The sequence below is a fragment of the Cladophialophora carrionii genome (genome assembly GCF_000365165.1).
Source record: "Cladophialophora carrionii CBS 160.54 unplaced genomic scaffold supercont1.1, whole genome shotgun sequence".
In the NCBI taxonomy this organism is placed as follows: domain Eukaryota; kingdom Fungi; phylum Ascomycota; class Eurotiomycetes; order Chaetothyriales; family Herpotrichiellaceae; genus Cladophialophora; species Cladophialophora carrionii.
Genome location: NW_008481816.1, coordinates 530,248 through 545,690, shown reverse-complemented (window position 1 = coordinate 545,690; position 15,443 = coordinate 530,248). Strand labels below are relative to the sequence as shown.

The window sequence follows — 15,443 nt, the reverse complement described above, 5'->3', positions numbered from 1 at the left end:
AGCTGGCATTGCACATGAGGGCTGCGCCGCCATGATATAGAAACATTGCGCATACAGGTAGGCGCCGCGGGTTGACTTGTCTGAGACCACCACGCAGATCGACTACAACTAGGCGTACTCGCTTCATCCTTTCCAGAGGAGGGGAAGCAACCAGTCTGCTCACGAGGCAACACCCGACGGACCATTAGCTGCAAGCCTCGTGGATCTCTATACAATCCGCCTTCCAGCTTTTCTTTGGCCTCCTCCTCCTCCTCCTCCACCCCCACCTCCACCTCCACCTCCGCAATACGAGCCGATGCAATTGTCACTTTCTTGATCAGGGCATATATGGATCTAGCTCCCGATCTCACTCTGTCTTGTCAACAAAAGCCACACTCTAACGCTTAGCCTTCTCTTGGAACTACATCACGAACGATAACGCTTCACACTGCTTGTTCAAAACAATGGGTGCCCCTGCAATCACCGACGGTGCCAGCCGCCAATCCATTCCAGAGATAACTGCGAAACTGGACTGGGCAGACCTTGTGACGCTAGACTTATCAGACTTTGATCGACCAGGTGGAAAGCAACGACTTGCTGCTCAGCTTCACGACGACATTCAAAAAGATAGGCTTCTTCTACCTTGTGAACTTCGGCCTGTCCCAAGAAGAGGTCAACGACCAGTTCTCACTTGCTGCCAAGATATTCCAGCTCCCCGAACAGGAGAAACAAAAATACGAACGAAACCACAGCCTGCCATGCGGACCACTGGGTTTCCAGCTCAGAGGCAACGGGCCAGGTCAGCGAGAGAACGTTGAACTCTACGATGATCCCAAATGGAACAGCTGCTTCGAAGACAGGCCGCGTCCGCCGCCGTGCGTCGAGTACAAGGAGAGAATCGAGAAATTCTGCCGCCACCTTCACTACCACATCCTCTACCGTCTGCTGGTCTTGACAGCCATCATTCTCAAACTTGAGGACGAGGAAGCGCTCTGGAAGCTACACAACGAAGAAGCCATGTCCAACTGCCACATGCGATACATGCTGCAACACCCTAGCGCATCCAAGGGAGAGAAAGGCCCCGTTACAGAAACCATTAGAGGGCATACAGACTTTGGCACTTTCACCCTTCTCTTCCGCCAGCCGATTGCTGGACTTCAGATACGGACGGCAGACAATTCCTGGAAATGGGTCAAACCGTACCCAGCCTCCATCACCGTTAACGTCGCGGTATGTCATCCTCCAACCTACTCCACGTGGTGATGCACTGCACTACAACGTTCGCTAATGATATATGCTATTGTAGGATACCCTCAGCGCATTGACAGGAGGCTTGCTCAAGTCTTCAATCCATCGAGTGATTCCTCCACCCGATGACCAGAAGGGCCTTGCCAGGCTGGGAGTGATCTACTTCTCGCAACCTGGTGCGTAGCTTCTCGATTCGGAGCATATTCAGTCTTGCAGAGGAGCTAACATTATGATGTTCCAAGGTGATGATACTGTGCTCCGACCCATCGACAGCGGACTTGTGCAAATCGCGACGAGCAACTCGCCCATTCCTATTGATAAGCAGCTGACGGTCGGGGAGTGGGTCATGGCGAGGCACAAGGGCTTTCGCGAGGATGTGACGGGAAAGGTTGGCGCCCAAATCGTCCAGGGCGTTCAGGTTCCTATTTATACATAGAACCGAAGAACAACGGCTTCGATGTTGAGGTCTATACCCCATACTCTCATTGTGAGGGGCACAGACGCCATCAAGCGTCGAGCACCGAGAGACACGAGGGCGGAGGCAAGGATGGACTTGCGTGGCGTTTCTGATGCCGCAAATGCACCGGTATTGATTGTCGTGTTCCTCCAAAGACAGCGCAGAGATGTGCGCGAAGGTCTAAATAGAGATGCGTGAAAGAAGTCCTGGCAGGGAGGAGGACGCCTTCCCTTGTCATGTAGCACACTGTCACTTTTCTTAAATCCAGTCTTCACCACCAAGCATCATGCTCCACATATGAATCACGGCCGGAGTCAATTTGTCGGGGTTCGAGTCGACCATGATGCCCTGTCTACGCCCACGTTTGACGGCTTGGCAGACTTGCAGTTGGATCATACTGTCCTCACGTTCAAGTATCTGCTGCGGACCGCTGGTGTCGATATGGTCGGCCCACTTGCGCAACAACCTGGCACAGTGTACAGCGCAGTGCCGGCCTGGACGGCTGATGGTCGCGCGACAAGTCTTGGACACCTATAGCGAAGGCATTAGCGTTAACTGCTGCTGGTTCTGGAATAGTATTGGCACAATTGCGTCCGAGCTCAGCTCTCACGTTGAGAAAGTCTGCTTTTGAACAACTGGCAAACACCTCCGCGGCTGCTTGAAGAGCGGCGTGATAGTTTTGCGGGTTCTCGGCTCGTCGCACCTCGCCATCATTCAGACTGACGAACAGGTACTGCAGCAACAGGATGTTTTCCACCTGTGGATGCGCAGAGGCCGTTTCGTGCCACAGCAACTCCGGTACTCGTCCACCAAAGGCTCCGGCACATGTCGAGGGCCTGCAAGATGTTTCGCTGGCGGCTGAAAGCGTTCATGTTCTGGTTGTGCCAGCCCCGAGCCGTGACATAGTTGGTGGGGAGTCGTCTTTCTAGCCACATGGTTTCTAGAAAGCCACACAGGCAGATACACTGGCTAAAAGTGCTGGCCGTTTCAAGCCCGCAATCGTGCCAGACGTCCGCCTTGAGGAGGGTGTGGATCGCTTCCTGGAAGTTCGCTTCGGGCGGCTTCTTCCTGACAGCATCTTCCCATTCCTCTTCAGATGAAGCCTCCCACACGTCAGCGTCACAGGGCAGCGGGAGACGGACATGTTGACTTGAGATGGGAACATTGATGTCAACAAAGTTGGACGCAAGTGTACATGTCACGTAAAGGCCGAAAATCGTCCTGGAAGTTTCGAGTTACCACGTGGAATCGAGGCAATCTTAAGCATTCGCTGAGAACATACCTTTTGTACGTCTCCTTCTGGAACCATTCTTCTCTGTCCTCGAGAATGTCGTACTCGGGGAGATCTTTCAGATATTGTTTCACGTGCTTAACATACCAGCGGATCACATTAATTACCCGGCGCGATTTTGTAGATTGGGAACTCGGCAAGGGCGATTTGTGAACTCACAAATGCTGCTTTGCTGATCTCGCATATCGCCCAACGGCGTCTGTCCTCGTCGCGAGACCAGACGGCAAACTCGATCGATAGAAGCTGACTTTGAAGCCGTGACAGGTGAGGCTACATGAGACATTTTGTTATAAGCTTGTCATCTGAGCGACGAACCCAATGCAGTGTGCCTAGGTTACCTACAGCCGATGTTTCGAGGGCTCGCACCGCCTTGTCGTGGAAGATCCGTGCTAGACACTTGTACTGGTCGACGTGCAGAGCTCCCAGAGCAGCCATGGAATACTGGATCTCTCTAGGATGATTCTGCTGGCGGGCTGGTATGCAAGGGAGGCAGGGAAGATCGTGTTGTTTGAAAGATAGGATACAGGCATCGAGAGCGGCAGTGTCACCCGAATCTTGGGGCACGTCGTCGGCGACAACTTCAGAATCCAAGGAATCCAACATAAAGTAATTGTCATTCGGCGCTCTCGACAGATCCCAGCCGAAAAGGTCGAGGTCAGGGTCTCCTAGCACTGAATCCCATATCTCCCCAACGGCGTCCATCGACGTGTAGGCTCCATCCGCGCTGGGTGGGTGAGAAGGCTCTCTCTGTCCGTGAAGGGCTGCATGTCGATTCAGCGCATCCCGTCGGTGGAACCGCAGGCCACATCCGGGCGACCTGCACTCGTACTTGGGAGCTTCGTGGTTGAGCTGGTGGCGCTTCAGGTGGTCCAGTCGACTGAAGGATCTGAAGCACTCGTGGCATTGCGGTCGCCGCGGACGTGACGACCGGCTCAATGACGATGTGGCGGACATGTGGACGCCTCTCGGAGGTATCACCAGTTACACATCTAAGACCTCTGTCTGTGATTATTGTCGTCCTGGCACTGAGGATCAGACAGGGAGTTGTACTCCGTACCTCGGTTATGTATAGGGCACCCCATCTAAAGGGGGTTACATACGTACGGGGGTGTGGCTGGACCACTCGCTTCCGACACTCAGCTTCATGGGATCTATGTACAGTTTACGGAGTACTGGCCATCCAGCTCAAAGAGTGACTTCTAGAATCACAACGAGCTTTTCCATATCTTTCGATACTCAGGAGTCCGTCCGGGATTGTCTCGGTGAGCGATGGCCCTTTTGAAGCCCTCTTTTGCAGCCATCTGCTGGAATGCGATGCCTTCAGGGGAATTCCTCGTCAAGCCATCAAAAATGGTGGCCAGCTGCTGACTCCGCTCCACCGAACCTTCGATGATACTGTTGACGACTCGCTTCTGCATCCACAGTTGATTCACGGGGACTGTTTTGATCCGGTCGACCAGCAGCTGGACGGTGTGGTCGAGTTGATCTGCCGGGACCGCCTTCAAGACCAGGCCCATGCTTTCCGCCTCTTTCCCGCTGACCAGATCACCGGTAAACAGCATCCTCTTTGCCTTCTCAGGGCCCAGGCGATAGGTCCACATGGCCGTTGTCGGGCAACCCCAGACTCTCGTCGGAGTGTATCCGATCCGGGCATCTTCTGCCATGACCACCAGATCGCAGGAAAGGGCAATGTCACTGCCTCCGGCGACCGCTGCCCCGTGCACTTGCGCAATGGTGGGTTTGTGACTGCGGAAGAGCTCGGCGTAGCACTCGGTGTATTCTTTCATCATCTGGTAGTCTACGAGCGGGTCGTAGCCCTTGCTCACATCCTGGCTGCCCCCGGTCGTCCCGCGTACCGCCTGTTCGGCAGTGAGATTCAAGTCGTACCCTCCACAAAATCCCGGTCCGTTTCCCTTGATGACAATGCAGTGGACCTTGGCATCGGTATTCGCGAGCCTCACGGCAGCACGGATCTCGCTGGGAAGCTTTGAATTGATCGCATTGAAATGTTGTGGTCGGTTCAACGTAATGGTGGCTACTTTGTGATCTTCGGAAACTCTGTAAAGGATTGATGAGAATGACTGCGACGACATCTTTGAGGAATGAAGCATACCACAGATATCGCGAAAGCGTCGAGTCCAAGAGGAGGCAGACGTATATAGATTATCAGGGGGTAGATTCGGTGAGACTTACAGAAGCCCAGCCTTCCCCCTCCCCCACCCCCACCTCCCAGGAACCCAGGACGCCTCATGGTCGACTCGATCAAAACCTGCAATCCTCCTGTTGTATCACCTATCCTGTGCATGATAGTCTGAGCAAAAACATCGCAGAAAAGGCGAAAAGAATCAATATCTAGTGCCCGTCGAAGACATCGTCGCCCCGGCAAGAATGACTTCTAGCGGTGGTCAACTCGAAAGTATTCACGACCAGAATTTGCTCTCGCTGCTCTTTTCAAATCACGAGCGAGACGACGACTCGGTGGTCTGGAGGGATGGCAAGAATGGCGACTAAATCATCACCAAGGCGCAAACCCGAAAACTCGTCCGCTAACTCACGCACGGCTATCGACAGTCGGGACTGATAGAAAGCGGGAAACGGGATCCTGTTTAAAGTCATCGATTTGACGGAGAACCAGGTGATTGGATTCCTGAATGTGCTGGCTCTCATAGCCTCGGGCGCAGTGGTCGCGACCTGTCCATGGCAGGCAACCGCTCACGAACTGCTTTTTCGGATACGAACCTTGCGACCTAAAGCCATTGTCTGCTCAAAAACGACGCTGCCACTGGCGATAGCCACGCGAAAGTCGAGCGGTCACTGGTTCTCAATCGTGGTACAAGACGCGGAGACGATGACAGTAGAGGACGAAGAAGGCCGGTCTTTCATATCAGACCAGGAAACTTCATGGGATACGGCTTGGGATGAAGAGATCGCCAATCGCACAGCCGTCATGGTCTTTTCAAGTGGCACGACAGGAAGTCCCAAAGGTTGGTTGCACTTGTCTACTGGTGGAAGAGGCTGGCGATTTGAACTACCAAAGCTCCCTTCAGGCGTCTGTATTTCCCAGAGAAATATCATCTCCATGATCCTCCAACTCAGACACCTCTTCCGTTCAATCCGCAGTGGAAAGAAGGTCCTGAAGATGGCCGGAATCCTCGACAGTGCTCATGTCGCCGGCTTGTTCCTTCATTCCTTCAGCCCCTTGGGCGTCGGAGTCGAGGACATTCTGGTCCCTGCCACCGACATCGACCTGCTACTACAGACGTACAATCGACATCCCATCGAGCTCATGTTTTGTGTCCCCACGGTTCTGACGCGCCTTCTTGCCCACGACAATTTTAGACGCACAGACTTCAAGAACCTCAAGTATATCACGACGGGAGCCGCGAAGACGACCCCGGTCGTCCAGCAGGAAATCACCAGAGCTCTGACACCGGGCGTGTACTGTCAAGAGGCGTGGGGGATGATGGAGTTGACGTTCCTGGCTACCATGCACGTCCCCGGTGTCCTTGGGCCTTGGAACAGCGTCGGTAAACCACTGTGTGGGAATGTGATCCAGATTCGGGATGATCAGGGCAAGGTGGTGCCAGTGGGACAGACGGGCGAAATCTGGGTTTCAAGTGCGTGACTGTGACTCTCATTCAGAACTCGAAACTAATCAGTGTGACTGGTATTAGGTCCGACGGTCACACCTGAGTATTACTTGGCCCAAGTGAACGACCATGACGCCAAGAAAGATGAGTGGCTCCGTACCGGGGATTTGGGTTCGGTCGACCAAGCTGGCTATGTCTATGTCGAAGGCAGAAACAAGGTGCGCAGAGTGAACCCTATCAGCCGAGACGGCGACCACCACAGAAATGTCCAACGACCCGTGCTGACCACCCGCACACAGGACCTGGTCAAGTACAATGGAGCACAAATATCGCCTCACGAGCTCGAGGGGGTTGCTCGTGAGCACGACGCCGTCCTCGACGTCGGCGTTGTCGGGCTTGACCTCGAAGACGGCAACGAGCTGCCAACCGCCTTTGTCGTTTTGAAGCCGGGCTCTCCCCTGGCCGCCAATTCAGAGGAGATACTGTCTTTTGTGAACAGTCGCCTTAGTCCCTACAAGAGACTAAGAGGTGGCGTGCATGTCCTGCAAGAACTGCCCAAAAACGCCATGGGCAAGCTCTCGTACAGAGACCTCAGGGAGCTAGCAAAGAAATTACACAAGACTCCCCGGACTGCACGATCGAAGCTATAATACAGTATACCCTCTCTTCTCCCGGACGTGGAGTGATGGGTTTGATTTCCCAAGGGTCCCCTTTGCAACCATCAATTCAAACTCTGTCCATGTTCCGATAAAGTTGACTTTCAACTAGTACTGTATCTCACGCTCTATAGTCGACTCTCTACGATCCGGAAGGCAGACAAAGATCGTCGTCATAGATGATGCCCGCATTGTGGAAGAAGAACTCACGAAGAGCTGGTGAGCAAACAACGCTCGTACGTCAGGCTCGTCAACCTGCAAAACTTAGATTTCCAGTCGGCGGCACGGCCGCCAGCGAAGATGTCTCGTTAAGCGGCATGAAGGAGGTGGAGAAAGTGGACAACGATATCGAGAGGACCAGCAAAACCGATATCTCGGTCGAAGTGACCAGGAAGAGCATCGACACCGCTTCGTCGGCACAGGCAAGATCGAAGCTGACGACGGATCAGCGGATCGGACTCTCGGGACCTTGACGAAAGCCATGTCGCGCTTCATGCGCCCTCATGCTCACGTGGCACTATGTGCTCTCGCAGGTGCCAGCATCGTCGTACTGCGCTGACGCTTTGATTTTTGGCCATACTGTCGGCAAACTAACCCGGGGCCACTCACCAGCACATTTTCGAGACAGAGGCTGCTTCTTCGCACTAGGATGCCCTGGCAGCCAAAAACGGGTCCTATTGTCTAAAGTTAAGTGTGAAGTAGAAGAAGGGGAGGACGAAGTGCTGGAGGGAGACTTTCGGAGCGCTCAGGAAGCAGGTGAGCCGACGGTGGGCAAAAGCGGCGGGCGGCTAATCCAAAAGTGAAGAGCGACGAGATGTTTTTCGTTCGATACTGTTGACGACTGTTCTACCACCCCAGTGCTCGTAGTCGTCCTTCTAAGCTGCCTGCAGTGGTGAGCGGCTCGAGTGGCTGCGCTACTTCTGCCGGTTCTTTACAGACACAGATCTCAAATCAGACATGGCCGTCTTTGAAACTCGAGACGGGATCTCAGAGCACACCCACCACCGCCTCCGATGGCCAGCTTTACTGCAACATGGCTGGCCACATTACTCGACAGAGTGAGACAGCCACTTCTTTGCGTCATCTAAGTCAAGCGTACTTTGCTTGCCACCCTCCTATGTCCCTCCGCCTCGTCGCTATGTACCTTGCTTCTTGATCTCACGAAGCATGGAAAGAATTCAAACTGCACACGTCTTCGGAGCAAGGCACTGATGCTGCAAGCATTGTTTCCGTTCAACATTTCACAAATGAGACAAGCCCTTACATTTTACGTCGTCTGGAATTCATTGTCTTTGTTTAAGAATAGCATTGTTGGTTTCAAGTGGCGGATCATAACCCTTGCGTCGGACATGGCTTGCCAAGGAAGGCATATTCCCCCTTCCCATGAGGCCGGTCGAGAGACGAAGTACCTGTTGGTGGTTCTACCGGCCTCATCTCCGCGCAGGATCTGCAAGGCATTCCTGCATGGGAATCTATACCACGGGTCCTCTGAGACAATCATTCTTTCGGGGACGGTATTCGTGATGTTGTGACTTGTGATGACTGTCCGAGATATATAGCCACTCCAGCCGATGCTCGAAAGGCTTCGATGTTCGTCAACCAGTTCATTCTTCCGATTTCCAGAGTCGCTCGCTACTAACCAACAGGTTTCTTGTCATTCGTTTGAAATCAGCTTACCGTCCCTCGTTCAAGATGCGCTCCGCTCTTATTGCGCCCGCCTTGTGGCTGGGTGTGACCACAGTCTTTCCTGGTGCTTCTGCGCAGGAGGAAACGTCCACCACCGCTACAGTTGCGGACGCAGGTACTACAGATTGGCCGTGGCCAGCTGAGCCCTACCCAGGTGCTAGCATTTGGCTTGACTGGATCAGCTCTGCCAGCAGCTTGAGTACCACGACCTCCTCCGCAACTGCTACTTCCTTCGCCGACGATGTCGCCAGCACGACCTTGTCGACAACTGCTGTTTTGACCACCACCACAATGGATGTCGATTCAACTTCTTCGGATGTATCTACTTCGTCCACTGAGACCATTTCCGATACTGTAACAACATCTCCCGGTATTTTGACCTCAACTTCCGAAAGAGCAGCTGATCCGACCGCAACATCATCTAGCTCTACCGGAGAATCGGCAACATCATCCACCTGGTCCTGGGCCTGGACAACCACCACGGGAAACTTGGAGACCACGGCCACAACCTCAGCAGGAGAAGGCCCGGACACCACCTCCTCCTCATCCAACACGGTGACGACATCGGACACGGCCACTACCACGACGTCAAGTAACAATCCAAGGCCCACTACTTGCCCGTACGCCGGCTTGTCCCTTCTCAGTGGCACAGATTCATGTGTCAGGTACAACTTCATCTGCGACAAGACCTATGATGAGAGCAGCTTCCGCGGTGCCTGGATCACGAGGGACACTCCGGAGCTATGCGCTCGCCGTTGTGACACCGTTAACGCTAGTCAAGGTGCTGGGACATGTGTGGGGGTTGTCTTCAACACTACGACCGATACGGATAACTGCAGAGTCCTCAGGAACCTCAACAACCCCATCACCAGCTCCGACACCATTGCCCTGCTCATTCAGAGAGATCCAAATTGTGGCAGAGTGGTTAGCTCCGCGACTGTCTCGGATGAAGCGTCTCCTACTACGTTGACATCGTCTCTCACAACCTCGACTGGGTCCGTCACCACACACGCGTCTAGGCCCACGTCTTCATCTGGTGCTTCAACCTCTTACTCCGATGCACCTATTTCGGCTGGTGAGACCTCGAGCTCTATCTCCGAGCTGACTACTGCTACAACCACTTCCGGATCCACAATCACGGGGGTTCCAGCCTCAGCCACTTGGACTACACGTACACGCAACCCCTGGAGCGATTGGACCAGCGGCTCGTGGAGCAGCCAATCCAGACGGTGGTCAGCTACTTCCAGCGGAAACTTCACGTTCGCCACTGCACGCCCCACCGTGAGCAGCTCGGGCGCTACTCCACCCCTCGCAACTACATCGGTTCCATTCCGATTGAATGAAACCTTGACGACCTCTGCCACAGTCTCTACCTCTGTTTCAGGTGCCTCCACCTATACCGGGGCCAGCAGTACAACCAGTGCAACCGGCGCGTCAAACGCGACCGTGACGTCCAGCACCCTGGGATCTCCCATCTCGGCTACTAGCTCCTGGTCCTGGTCCAACTCTACCAGCACCATCAATGCTCCCAATACTACGTCGCATTCCAACTCTTCTTCCACCGTTGCCGCAATTACAACGTCGTACACCAGCACCACACGCTCTGCAGCCGCAACATCCACGACAAGCAACACATGCCCGGCGTCGACCACCACTTTCATTATCACAGTCTCTGGAGCCCCCGCAAGTGTCACCGGCCCAATCGTCACTGTCACTGGTACTGTTACCGAAACCACTACGAGAACAAGAACAACGAGGACCACGACTGTTGAGACAATCACTTCGACATCCACCGTGTCCGCGACTTCCAGCGTGACCGTCTTTGTGACTACAACTCACACCCTTGGTCAGCGCTGGGGACGGTGGCACTGGTAGATTGCGAAGGGCATAAGGATGAAAGATCTACACGTCCAGTCACGCACTGATAGGAGCTGTGGGATTGCAAGGATCATGGGCGTGAGGAGATATGAGCGCCAAAGGCGTGTCTGCTCAAGTCCTTCATGTCATTGACTTCTAGATTTCCGGTTCTACGTCTCGGCAAGAATCTTGTCTTAATCTAATAGAATCCATCTTTTCCTAAATGCAGAGTTCCTCCATGAAAGGCTCACAGAGGTCATAACTTGGCTGTTCGGGGCACTGACTTGTTGCTCCAGACTTGCACTTCTCGATCTGCCTGGTAATTCTGAGGGAAGTACTGAGGGCCCAAGGTCTTCTTGACCACTTTGCCCGTGCCACTCTTGGGCAACTCACCCTTGACAAGCCGCAAGAGTGTTGGCAGCTTGTATCCGGCAAGCCGGTCTCGTACGTCATCGCGTAAGTCAGCCAGGCTCAACTTCTCCGGGTCTCGATTCTTCTCCTTGTAAAACTGTTGAGCAACCTCGTCATCCCGGAGTGACACGACGGCACCGACTCGTTGCCCGAACTCCATGTCAGGCACACCCACCACCATGGCTTCTCCGATGTACGGCAGTGCCAGCAGCTCTCGCTCTATATCCAGGGCCGAAATCTTGTACCCGCCAGACTTGATGATGTCTACCGACGCGCGACCCACGATGTAGTAGTATCTCCCGACCCGTCTGGCCACGTCTCCAGACTTGAAGTAGCCATCCGCATCATGGGCGTTTGCCGTCGCTTCGGGATCGTGGAGGTATTTGGAGAACATGTTGCAGGATTTGGCGAGCACTTCCCCTTCGTCGCCCTCGGAGAGCTTGACGTCGACTCCGTATGACAATTCGCCGACGGAGCCATCGGGGATGTCTTCGCTCGGATTGACGGCCATGTTGAAGATAACGCCCAGCTCCGTCGACCCATACCGTTGGACGATCCTGCGGCCCAAGAGACTGGTCCAGAAATCGTTGATGGGCTTCGGCAAGGCCGAGGTGCCGCACAAGCAGACCTTGAAGGCCGCGGCAGCATCTCTGTAACTTCTCACCCCGGCCGGCGGAAGCTTCGTAGCGCGCTCGAGGTAATACCGCATCATTCTCATGTAGATTGTCGGCACGCCCGTGTAATGCGTCAGGCCACCTTGCCGCCACCGATTCCACGTCCATTCGGGATCGAAACTGCCGGGCTTGAACTCGATGCAGGCGCCTGATTGGATAAAAGGGAAGAACGAGACCCATATGCCCGTGGCGTGGTGCACGGGAAGCTGGTGCAGAAGGGTGTCTGTCTCCCGTAGACCGATCTGCTGCGCAAACGATAGAGAACCTTCAATCATGGCCGCGCGTTTGAGCACGGCGCCCTTTGGGGGCCCTGTCGTGCCAGAAGTGAAGATGACCACCCCCGGTGCATTGGGATCGTGGTAGCGATTCGAGGAGATCTTGATCTTGTCCAACGCAACCGGCGGTTGTCTCTCGATTGCATTGACGGGCACAAAGGCAAAATCTGCATTTGTCGTGCCTTGGATTTCGCGGGTCACAGCCTGACCAAGCTCGAGAGCTGGAGTTGCCGTGACAAGCGCCACCGAATGCGCCTTGTTGACGTAGTAGCAAGCCTCCTTCACGGGCTGTGCGTTGCTGAACGGACTGGCAGCGGCGCCCAAGGCCATGATGGCCAACACGCCCACGACAAACTCATACCCGCCAGGGGCGAGGAGACTGACGAACACTTCCCGTCCATTCCGCAGGTCATCCACGACCTGGGGTGTGAGAGAATCTCTCAGGACCCGTCGCAGGATGAGGACATCGCTCAACAGCTGGGCGGCTGTCCGTTCAATCCCTGCATTGACGTCGCGTATCGCCGGCCTCGGGTTGGGTCGGTGTGCCAGAGTTAGCAAGCGGGTGAACAGGGGATCGGCAGGGAGAATGTCGTCGCCCGTGTGACTGGGCACGAAATCAGTTCTGTCGAACAGCGGCTGCGGGTGCGGATGCTGCTGCTCCTTCATCTTGTCTTCTTTCTAGCCGCCGTCAGCAGCAGCAGCAGCAGCGTTATGAGTCGCCGCGGAGCCCTTCTTGTACCTTTCCCAACAGTGGCCATGTCCGCCCAAGTGGCCGCTGCGGCTCTTCTAGTCGAGGGCGAGATCTCCAAAGGAGAAATGCCGCTTCTACCAATCACGGCGATTTCAGGTAGGACCAGGACCCCTGTCGTGACCCTCATCCAGCAGCCTCGGCACTTTTGCTGGTGGTGAGGGGGGAGAGCTGGAGCTGGATCGCCTAGGTACAGTATCCCCAATGCCCTCAGGATGTCGCCGTGAAGGATCGATCCCGAGTGTGTTACCGAGACGTCGCGTGCGGCCGATCATATATTTGCTACGGCCCAGACGTCGTGTGCGGCCGACCGTATCTTGATATAGCCCAGAGGTGGCCTCGAACCTGATTGTCGAACCTAACTAGTTGCCACTGGCCCGAAGCAGAGCGAGATGGCCGACTTCACGGACAAGCTGCGACCTGCCGAGCCTCAAGGGCCGAGTATCCTGGCCCAAGAACGAGCAGGATCAAACGTCAATGTCAAGGCGCTGTCACAACACTTGCTTTCGCGCAATGACTTTCTCAATCGACAGAAGAGGATTCTCGCCATACTGGAGCCGCTTCCCATCTTCTGTAAGAAGAACCAGCTCAACATGGCCAGGCCAGACCGGTACCACCTCGGCCTCGCTCGAGCAAAGGCACTGAGGAGATTGTCGTTGAAGCACGGTTGGGACCGAGACGACTACGTGATGGCGGACTATCTGATGGACGAGATGGGCCCGTACGCCCTGCAGGCCACCATGTTCCTCACGTCGCTCCGGGAGCAATGCAACGACGAGCAGAAAGCGTACTGGCTCCCCAAGGCAGAGAACTGGGAGATCATCGGATGTTACGGACAGACCGAGCTTGGCCACGGTAGTAACGTCAAGGGGATCGAATGTCAAGCGAAGTGGGATCCTCAGACCAAGGAATTCATCATCCACAGCCCTACCATTACGGCCAGCAAGTGGTGGAATGGCGCCCTGGGCCGAACTGCCAACCATGCCATCGTCGTCGCTCAATTGTTGCTGCCCGACTCGAAGACGGGGAAGTACAGATCCTACGGCCCACACCAGTTCATTGTCCAGATCCGGGACATGAAAACCAACAAGCCTCTGGACGGCATCGTCATCGGCGACATCGGCCCCAAGTACGGCTATCCCGGCATGGACAACGGCTACATGCTGTTCGACCACTTCAGGGTGCCTCACTCTGCGCTCCTCTCCAAGTACTCCGGGGTCGACCCTGAAAACGGCACGTACAACAAGCCCGAGAACCCGGCCGTCGTCTACGGCTCCTTGACCTTTGTGCGGGCTCAGATCATCATGCACGCGCGCCTCGTCCTGGCGAGAGCCGTGACTGTCGCGGTCCGGTACCTGTCGATCCGTCGACAATTCTCGGATCGCGACGCGAAGGACCCCGGCGCGCCCGAGCAAGCCGTGCTCAACTACCCGACGGTGCAGATCCGCATCTTACCGCTGCTGGCCACGACCTTTGCGCTGCATTACACGGGAGAAGCCATGTACAAGCTCTATTGGGGCACGCGCGAGCAGATCGAGAAGACGGGCGACTTTTCGCGGCTCGCCGAGATGCACGCCGCCTCGTCCGGCTTGAAGTCGCTCTGCACGACGCTCGCGGCCGACGGCATCGAGACCTGCCGCAGAGCCATGGGCGGGCACGGCTTCGGCGGCGGCAGCGGCATGATCGCCCTCAACAACGAGTACCTCTCCAAGCCGACCGTCGAAGGCGACAACTGGATGATCACGCAGCAGACGGCCGCGTATCTGATCAAGCGTATGGGCGCCGTGATCGACAAACCCAGCCTAAAGCCGACCGACTCGGTGGACGAGCAGTTCCAGGACTATCTCCGGAACACGCGGTCGTACAATACGCGGGCCAGCAACCTGGACATTGTCGGCTACCCGATCGAGCTGGTGCGCGCGTTCAAGCAGCGGGCGTCGTATTTCTCCTATCAAGCCTACCAGGCGCGCGTGGTCGAGAAGAAGCCGTGGACCAGCATGATGCTCCAGCTGCACAAGCTGAGCCGCGCGCATTCCGAGTCCCTGCTGGTGTCGAACTTCTACGACGCCGTCTTCACCGACACACCCAGCCCGCCACTCGACGGCGCGACGCTGGATGTGCTGAGGGTGCTCTTCCGCCTGTTTGCGCTGTTCACGCTCGACGCCTCGGCCTCGGAATTCCTGCTGGCCAAGGCCCTGACGGTCGACATGCTGCAGCACGTGGCTCCCGCGATCCAGGACCTGATGGCCCAAGTGCGTCCGCACGCCGTGGCGCTGGTGGATGCGTGGGCCATCCCGGATTACGTGCTCGAGAGTGCGCTGGGCAGCTACGACGGCGACGTGTACAACCGGTTGTTCCACAAGGCGCACAAGGAAAACCCGCTGAACCTGGTCACTTTCAACCCTGACTGGAGAAGCGAGGAGATCGTCATGGGCGAGGGCGAGGAGAATGCGAGGACGAGACTCGAGGCTCTCGCTCTGGGAGTCACGGCGAAAGATCACGAGCGGGCAGCTGGCGCGGTCAAGGCAAGGCTATAGTTAATAGATCCCATGCAGTGAATCCCATCATCGT

General features: G+C 55.6%; 7 protein-coding genes across 7 annotated transcripts; 4 read left to right on the top strand and 3 right to left on the bottom strand.

Annotated features, from left to right (window-relative positions):
• Positions 1-443: 443 nt before the first annotated feature.
• G647_00198 (uncharacterized protein) lies at positions 444-1,663 on the top strand (the record flags this gene model as incomplete). Its single annotated transcript, XM_008723601.1, has 4 exons — positions 444-558; positions 611-1,209; positions 1,286-1,403; positions 1,470-1,663. 4 exons carry the CDS (start codon positions 444-446, stop codon positions 1,661-1,663), a joined length of 1,026 nt encoding a protein of 341 aa, XP_008721823.1.
• A 279-nt stretch (positions 1,664-1,942) lies between these two features.
• G647_00197 (uncharacterized protein) lies at positions 1,943-3,677 on the bottom strand (the record flags this gene model as incomplete). The annotated part of the gene is made up of 6 exons (XM_008723600.1): positions 1,943-2,215; positions 2,295-2,417; positions 2,473-2,905; positions 2,967-3,030; positions 3,083-3,245; positions 3,318-3,677. The coding sequence occupies 6 exons, from the start codon at positions 3,675-3,677 to the stop codon at positions 1,943-1,945; spliced, it is 1,416 nt and encodes a 471-aa protein (XP_008721822.1).
• A 503-nt stretch (positions 3,678-4,180) lies between these two features.
• On the bottom strand, positions 4,181-5,068 carry G647_00196 (uncharacterized protein; the record flags this gene model as incomplete). The annotated part of the gene is made up of 1 exon (XM_008723599.1): positions 4,181-5,068. The coding sequence occupies one exon, from the start codon at positions 5,066-5,068 to the stop codon at positions 4,181-4,183; it is 888 nt and encodes a 295-aa protein (XP_008721821.1).
• A 755-nt stretch (positions 5,069-5,823) lies between these two features.
• On the top strand, positions 5,824-7,215 carry G647_00195 (uncharacterized protein; the record flags this gene model as incomplete). Its single annotated transcript, XM_008723598.1, has 3 exons — positions 5,824-6,592; positions 6,650-6,783; positions 6,865-7,215. 3 exons carry the CDS (start codon positions 5,824-5,826, stop codon positions 7,213-7,215), a joined length of 1,254 nt encoding a protein of 417 aa, XP_008721820.1.
• A 1,698-nt stretch (positions 7,216-8,913) lies between these two features.
• On the top strand, positions 8,914-10,782 carry G647_00194 (uncharacterized protein; the record flags this gene model as incomplete). The annotated part of the gene is made up of 1 exon (XM_008723597.1): positions 8,914-10,782. One exon carries the CDS (start codon positions 8,914-8,916, stop codon positions 10,780-10,782), a length of 1,869 nt encoding a protein of 622 aa, XP_008721819.1.
• A 238-nt stretch (positions 10,783-11,020) lies between these two features.
• G647_00193 (uncharacterized protein) lies at positions 11,021-12,790 on the bottom strand (the record flags this gene model as incomplete). The annotated part of the gene is made up of 1 exon (XM_008723596.1): positions 11,021-12,790. One exon carries the CDS (start codon positions 12,788-12,790, stop codon positions 11,021-11,023), a length of 1,770 nt encoding a protein of 589 aa, XP_008721818.1.
• Positions 12,791-13,264: 474 nt separating this feature from the next.
• On the top strand, positions 13,265-15,409 carry G647_00192 (uncharacterized protein; the record flags this gene model as incomplete). The annotated part of the gene is made up of 1 exon (XM_008723595.1): positions 13,265-15,409. One exon carries the CDS (start codon positions 13,265-13,267, stop codon positions 15,407-15,409), a length of 2,145 nt encoding a protein of 714 aa, XP_008721817.1.
• Positions 15,410-15,443: the final 34 nt, after the last annotated feature.